General features: G+C 37.5%; 1 protein-coding gene and 1 non-coding gene across 3 annotated transcripts; both read right to left on the bottom strand.

The window, feature by feature from the left end:
* Nucleotides 1–846: 846 nt before the first annotated feature.
* LOC112432161 (G2/M phase-specific E3 ubiquitin-protein ligase-like) lies at nt 847–3,101 on the bottom strand. Of its 2 annotated transcripts, none has more exons than XR_013100283.1 (5): nt 2,836–2,913; nt 2,542–2,720; nt 2,084–2,253; nt 1,339–1,553; nt 847–1,239 (listed from the first exon to the last, which is right to left on the bottom strand). XR_013100283.1 is itself a non-coding variant. In XM_076888681.1 (5 exons), exons 1-4 carry the CDS (start codon nt 2,993–2,995, stop codon nt 1,528–1,530), a joined length of 462 nt encoding a protein of 153 aa, XP_076744796.1. In that variant the 5' UTR covers nt 2,996–3,101; the 3' UTR covers nt 847–1,239; nt 1,339–1,527. The 2 variants fall into 2 exon arrangements, 1 of the variants encoding a protein (XP_076744796.1); XM_076888681.1 differs by having other exon boundaries at nt 2,157–2,253; nt 2,836–3,101.
* A 207-nt stretch (nt 3,102–3,308) lies between these two features.
* Nucleotides 3,309–5,455, bottom strand: LOC106674634 (uncharacterized). Its single transcript, XR_003022857.2, has 5 exons — nt 5,336–5,455; nt 5,104–5,156; nt 4,782–4,824; nt 3,536–3,606; nt 3,309–3,334 (listed from the first exon to the last, which is right to left on the bottom strand). It is a non-coding gene; the product is annotated as an uncharacterized LOC106674634 (transcript).
* Nucleotides 5,456–6,806: the final 1,351 nt, after the last annotated feature.

The raw sequence follows: 6,806 nt of genomic DNA, 5'->3' as shown, positions 1-6,806 counted from the left end.
GACCTCTGGAACAAACACAGGATCCGGCCAAGCAGACTTGCATCGTGTCCAGGGGGGATTCCAAACAAACTCTCTCTTGCCTCACAGGTATTTGAGTTCTTAACAAAATGAATTAACCTTTTGCATCAAACTAAATGCAAGGTGTTGTTATTGCTTAAGTTGGTTAATATATATTCATAATTTTACACATAAGTATGATAGAGCAGTTTATAACATGTCACTGCATGCGTTGATTTATATAGTTCCATATTGTCAGCAAAAAATCCTTCACTGTTCTATTTTCATTTTGCAGATATGGTTCAAGAGACTGTGGATTTGCTGTTGAGGAGAGGGAACTGGATGTGTTTCCCGAGGAGGGGCTACTGGTTGGATTGTGTGGTGATCCAAACATTGAGGAATATTTACAACAGGTTGTACAACAAAACACACTGCAGCAGCCACAAGACTGGGAATCGGCCACAGAACTGTATTTGGCCCTGAAGGACATAGCTGGGTTTTAGATACCAACTGAACTTCAGTTTGTAATGACATTTGTCAGAGTTACTCTGACGAAGACACACACGGTGTCGAAACGTTAGTTTCTTTCCTTTTTTTGCACCTAATAAAACCTTTGGACTTACTTGAGTGCTCCAGCCCTTCTGTTTTTCCTTCATTTTTTAATGTTAGTAGTGTTTCCTTTCCCTCTTGCTAAATTGAATATAATATTGTTCATAATATACAGGAACTGGCATGGATTTAAATATTAACATTTAACCACAAGGAAACATTTAAAATTTTCTTTTTTTTTTTTTTTTTTTTTTTTTTTAATTTTCTTTAATAAAACCATTTACAAATAGTGTCCAGCATTTCTGTCACTTTTCCAACATACACAATATTCAGAAAAAACAACTAAATGTTTAACAATATGGAAGTTGCTTGTCACATGAATGTGTTAAGTAGTGTGCCAACGGCAGCTGAACCTAACAGGGTAACTCAGTAACTGTAACTTGATGACCTTGCTGATTTAAGAACATCCAAATCCTGGAGCATTTTGAATTCCAAAGTCCATGTTGGCCTTAAAGATGCCATATGAGTCACAGATGGGTAGCTTCAGAGTATTTGCACAGGTGTTTGCAACTGGAAAAGGCGAATCACTTAAAAACTGGATGCATGGTGGTGGTGTCATTCCTGCCGGTGGAACTGCCATCAGCCCTGTGGCAAACATCATCAAATCTTCCAGACACACTGCTGTTGCCTTCTCTGAAAGAAGAAAGTAAACACTTTAGTACAGTACAGAAAATTAATTTCCTTACCTCTCCTTTCATAAAACTATAAACAATTAAAAACGGCCATTCAAACCTTCACAATCAAGGAGATAATCTGCCCAAAAGCCAAGTGTTAGGACCTCCTTATGCCGCTTGTTGCTTCCTGCTGGGCTGAGATCTGGTCTGAACATGCTCTCCAGTTCTGAAGCAGTCAGGGCCTTGGCAGAGAAGCATAGGAGTGGGGCCAGCACACTGGAATGTTTTTGCAGTGCACTTAAAAAATTCAGACTTTCCAGTCCATCTTTAAATCTGCAAAGGATAGACAAATAACTAATAATTGGTTTATAGCTATAACTATTGCAGTCTTCTAAATTGTGTTTAAATGTCTTTACCTACTAGATCTTTCATTATAAATTTGGACAGATTTCAAATGCATACACAAAAACAATTCATAGTGCTCAGAAATTAACTGTGACAGCAAAAAAAGAAGAGCTCATTGGGATTTCAGCTTTTAAAAAAAAATCAGTGCTTTCACACTGGAATAAACAAGTGTGTCAAACAAGGGATCACCTCTTTTTATAAATAACTAAAAATTAATCATGTTGCATGACTATGATTATTATGGGTCATTGTGAACAATAAATGTATACTAAATTAGAGTTCTAGTGTCAAAAGGTTAATAGCGTGCGACAGTGGCTCAGGAATTAACTTGTTGTTCATCAGATCACACAGATGCTACCGAATCAGTTTTTTCATATACATCTGAAGGTCTGAAAATGTCAGTGGCTGCTGTGATGAGCATCTGGCCATCCTGAATTTAAAAGGAGTAATGAGTTTACCAATGAATGACACTTTGGTTTCTTTCAAGGATGTACCATCTGAGGTACTCCTCCACAAATGCTTGTTTCTCACAAGGCTTGACGTTTCTGAGGCATCCAGCAGTTTGGAAGATTGTGCTGTTTTGCAAAATAAGATTATGCAAAGACTCCTCTGATTCAGCTTTCAGGACCTATAAAAAAAAAAAAAAAAAAAAAAAAGATTTACTGTAAGAAAAACAAAAATAATTTTCACTACTTTTACGATTCATTCAAACATTGGATTAAAAAAATAATCAATTTGTTATTTCACTTGTGTTGTTGGGAGGTGGAAATCTGTCCTTTCAGATTACAGAATCTGCCTTGAACCTACTTTCAAGATATGATCCAACCCGGATAACTTTTATCCTGATTAAATCTTTTAAACTGGCCCCAAGTGTCTTCTAAGTAAACCCATTCCCTGAGCCTAGGTAATTTTCTACCTGATGTAGAACTTTTGTGATCTCCTCATCTTGCACATCTTCTACAGTGGCGCTGAAACTCTGATTCCCTGTGATGTGGTTGACCAGGTTCTTGGAGAGGAAATGTGGTGCTGGTCCCCCATGCACAATGGATACAGCGATCATCTTTCCTGCTAAAAAGTACTCATCTTGCCTGGCAGCTGTTATACAGGGCACATAATTATCATGGTTAATTGCTATTAAATATGCTAATGAAAAAAATAAGCCAATTTTTATTAAAATTTCCATTGTAATAATTACGGAGAAAACATCCACCTCTTGAATTATATACAAGATAACGGCTCTCTGGAGGTCCATCAAAGATGGGGCGATTTGTCAGACTGCCCATAAGAAGTGTGAGGAATTCACACCCCAGGCCACCTGTATCCAAACCTTCTTCAAAGCTGCCAGCATCATCATTAAACTTGATGAACATGTCGTAGTTGTCAGAGTATGTGCTGCGTCGAAATCCTCTAACAGCTCCATCCCATACAGCTGACCTTGATATATTGAACCTGCTGACCGTCTTGTGGTCAAGTTCCAGTGCCAAATTTGCAATAATTTCATGTGCCTGCAAATTGGTGTCTCTAAGAAAAAAGGGTGTATATACTTCTCTCATGATTGCATGATGTCTTGTACAGAACAAGATGGCGGTTAATTGGATTCAAATGTTTAAATTACTAACACAGGTTCTTCTGGGGGCTCAGCTTTGGCTTCGTTAGGAGTAGGATCTTCATCATCAATCACGATCGGTTCAAACAGCTGTGTGTAGTTTCTGCAGAGTGAAAACATGTACACAAAGTGTAGATGCAAAAAGACAAATGCATAAACATGCAGTTCCAGTTTTATAGAACGATTCTACTATTTTTTTTTCTGAAGAATCTAATGTAAAAGAGTCAAACTACATACATTTATAATAATTGTGTGTATATATTTTGTGCAACCCTCTGGAATAATTACTCAAGATACAACGCACCTGTAACAGGAGCTCTCGACAGTGAGGCATTCAGTAGTGCCTGTATCGTTTTCTTCTTCCAAATCTATGACCTGGAAATACAGAAATGAGGATGAATGAAAATTCATATTTGACCAATTGATAATTATTTTAATATAGGGAGCCTAAGTCTCCTCCCCTTCTGGTCTGCTCGTGGGTCCCTGAACAAAAGAAAAATGAATGGAAGTGAATGGAGCTATAAAAGTTATTTTCTGGTCTGCTTTGCCTTACTCTCTGAATCACACATATGTTGTACTTCAATTTAAATAATAAAAAATTGTGTTTCGACTATGTCTGTAATGTAATTTGAGATTTGTTAGCTTGTAAAAATTCGTCATTAAAATGACTACAAGTCAGATGTCGCAAATATGACGTCGCCTCAGAAGCTTTTCTCCCCCAGCATAACTGCAAATTATCACATGACCAGATTTATAGTGGTTTTCTCCACATCATCCTGGAAGAAGGATTCGAAGCTCGCTAAACAAAACTAAGCTTGTCCTCTTCTCTGTGTCTGGTTCAATGATGTCAATTTTGTGAGACGAACATTTACATTTCGCCACGTCTTTTCAAACAAAACCTAAAATAACCTTTGCCACCTGTCGCTTAAGCACTTTTTGGCATCAAAATGTGTTTATATACTTCACGGACATCATATTTTAAATCCATGGCACACATCAAACGGGATCAGAAAATAATTTTTATTGGCTCATAGACTCCTATTTTTTTAGCAGTAGGGGACCCATGGTCCGGAAGTAGATGGATGTACCTTAGGTTCCCTATCCCAATAGATTATCTAAAGGTACAATAAGTAAGTAAGAATGAAATAAGAAGAACATCCTGTGGTCAAATCTGTGTACTGCAGTCTATCTTTATAAACAAACGAGTGACTCTCCCTCCTCCCGTTCCATGAGTTTCATGGCTACGGATCAGCGCCAGAAGATTCTAGATGACAAAGACGAGTCATACACAGTTAGTTTCAATGTAACCTTCCTTCCAACATGATTGAGACATTAGACTGCTTTGTGATTATTTCATGTACCGGTATGACTTATTGTACCTTTAAGGGGTGAATGTTATAAACTATTGATAGTATGAAAATTGAGGATGTGAAATGCATTGTATAATAACAATGAATGTAATAAGCAAACAGTGAATCGTTATCTAATTGCAAAGTAAAGGCGGTGGAGATTGTCTGCTGCACTCTTTTACTAATAAAATAGTTTTTTACCTGTTGTACTTCATTAGCAAGCACAAGATCCCCAGCACCCTTCCTTAGAGAACAAAGAAAAGCATTATTGTTGTGTACTGTGAAAATATTAATTGACACTTTGAAAATATTTAAGCATCTTGATTAACAAACAAGCAATACAAGTATTATGTAGTCCATGTTCCAAAAACCATATACAGACTGAATGACTGTGTGTTATACTTGTATAACTATGCATGTGACAAATAAAGAACCTTGAACCTTGACAAAAGAGTATATCTCATTAATACAAAGTGTTGGCAAAAAACAGTAAAAGATTACATGTTCTTAAAATATCACTTACTCATATTCTGCCGCTTTCTGTAAAGGACTGCTTTCATGTTGAAGTTCCCATGGCTGAAACAAACAAACAAACAAACAAACACACACACGCACGCAAGCACGCACACACACACACACACACACACACACAAAATGTATTTCACATATAACTATTAACTGTTTTACTGAACTGAGGCAAATGGTGGTGGCTAAACAACAAGAAAACTCTATAAAAAATGTTAAATTGTACTTACCAGTGTATCAGCAAGATCAAACTCAGAGGGCCTTTTAATAACAATCTCTGGGTCAGAGTCAGACAACTCTGAGTTTTCTCCAACTACAAAACATGAAAACAAATCAAGCTAAGCTAACTAAATTCATACTAATGTATGAAACTTTATTTGATCATCAATAATAGATTAATACGAAAGGCATAAAGTTAGCATTGAAAACTCATGACTCAGTAGATCCAAAAATGGCTGAATTTCATGTTTCCAGGAAGAAACATAACATATACAAGCTAATTTAGGGAGCAATGGTGGCAGAGGAGTTAAAAGCCCGCCCTGTAATCAAAAGGTTGAAGGTTTGAGCCCTGCTCAGTCTGTCGCAGTTGTTGTGTCCTTGGGCAAGACACTTCACCCTCCATGCCAGGTGGTGGTAGTGGGAGGGATAGGTGGCATCTGTGTACAGCAGCCTTGCTTCAGTCAGTGAGTCCCAGGACAGTTGTGTCCACATTGTAGCTAATCACCAGCAGTGTGTGAATGTGTGTGGGTGAATGACTGCTTTTGTTGTGAAGTGTCCTTGGGGGTTGTAGAACCCTAGAAGGTGCTATATCAAATACAGGCCATTCACCATTTTAATGTAGGTATGCTATTGACTTGGGTGCTTTATGCATAATGTTAACATTTCACAATTTCAAAATTAGCAGTTGTTGAAACTAAGGGAATCTGTGTCAAAATCCAAACAAACATTAGCAGCTTACCATCTTCAAAGTCACTCTTCAAGCAGATGAAAACAGTGATTCTTATTTTTTTTTTCTTTGATTTCTTTGATTCTTTGATAAGGCTTGCCAACTTCAGCCTTATAAGCCTCAAGTGCAAATGGTCTTTGTGTTCCAGGGACAGTAATGACCTCAGTGCCATCCGGATACAGAAGAAGGAAAGGTCCATCTTTTAGATCTTTGTTAAAGTCCTTCATTTTTTTTTTTTTTTTTTTGTGTCCCGTTTGGATCTTTAGCCATCAGAATTGTTGTCTTAAGGCCAAGAAAGATGCCAAGCGGATTTATTTTACCAAGTGGATCATCATGGCCTTGCCATATTGGTCCATTTGATTGACCTTTATTATAATTATGAATTTATTTTATTTTCAGTTCCTACAAACGGGACAGACATGACTGGGGGATAGGACAGGGAGAAAGAATGAAAGAAAGAGAGGGAGAGAAAGAAAACCAAAGGGGAGAAGAGACGGTGAGAAGGGGTGGAAGAAAGAAAAAAAACAAACAAACAAAAAAAACAAAACACCTGGGTCACCTGTATGGAGAAAAAAAACAGAAGAGAAAGCAAACAACAAAGAGCAACATAATAAAAAAAACGGCACCATCACAATAAACTAGCTAGCAGTAAATATCAGTAGATACTAAGTAATAAACGATATTGTGCAGCACGCAAGATAGACAGCGCACAATGTGCTTTGAGGCAGCAGCCAAGAAAGCTGTAGTCCGCGTCT

This window comes from Maylandia zebra, linkage group LG9, assembly GCF_041146795.1.
Source record: "Maylandia zebra isolate NMK-2024a linkage group LG9, Mzebra_GT3a, whole genome shotgun sequence".
In the NCBI taxonomy this organism is placed as follows: Eukaryota; Metazoa; Chordata; class Actinopteri; order Cichliformes; family Cichlidae; genus Maylandia; species Maylandia zebra.
The sequence above is the reverse complement of the archived record's forward strand: the minus strand, read 5'-3'. Positions and strand labels throughout refer to the sequence as shown.

Excerpts from the sequence above, each read along its gene's own strand:
- LOC112432161 (XM_076888681.1), bottom strand. The coding sequence starts at position 2,995 with ATGTTCATCAAGTTTAATGATGATGCTGGCAGCTTTGAAGAAGGTTTG. Across the intron at positions 2,721-2,835 it reads TCTTGTATATAATTCAAGAG|CTGCCAGGCAAGATGAGTAC; the intron begins GTGGATGTTTTC and ends CCTGTATAACAG. Across the intron at positions 2,254-2,541 it reads TCACAAAAGTTCTACATCAG|GTCCTGAAAGCTGAATCAGA; the intron begins GTAGAAAATTAC and ends TTTTTTTTATAG.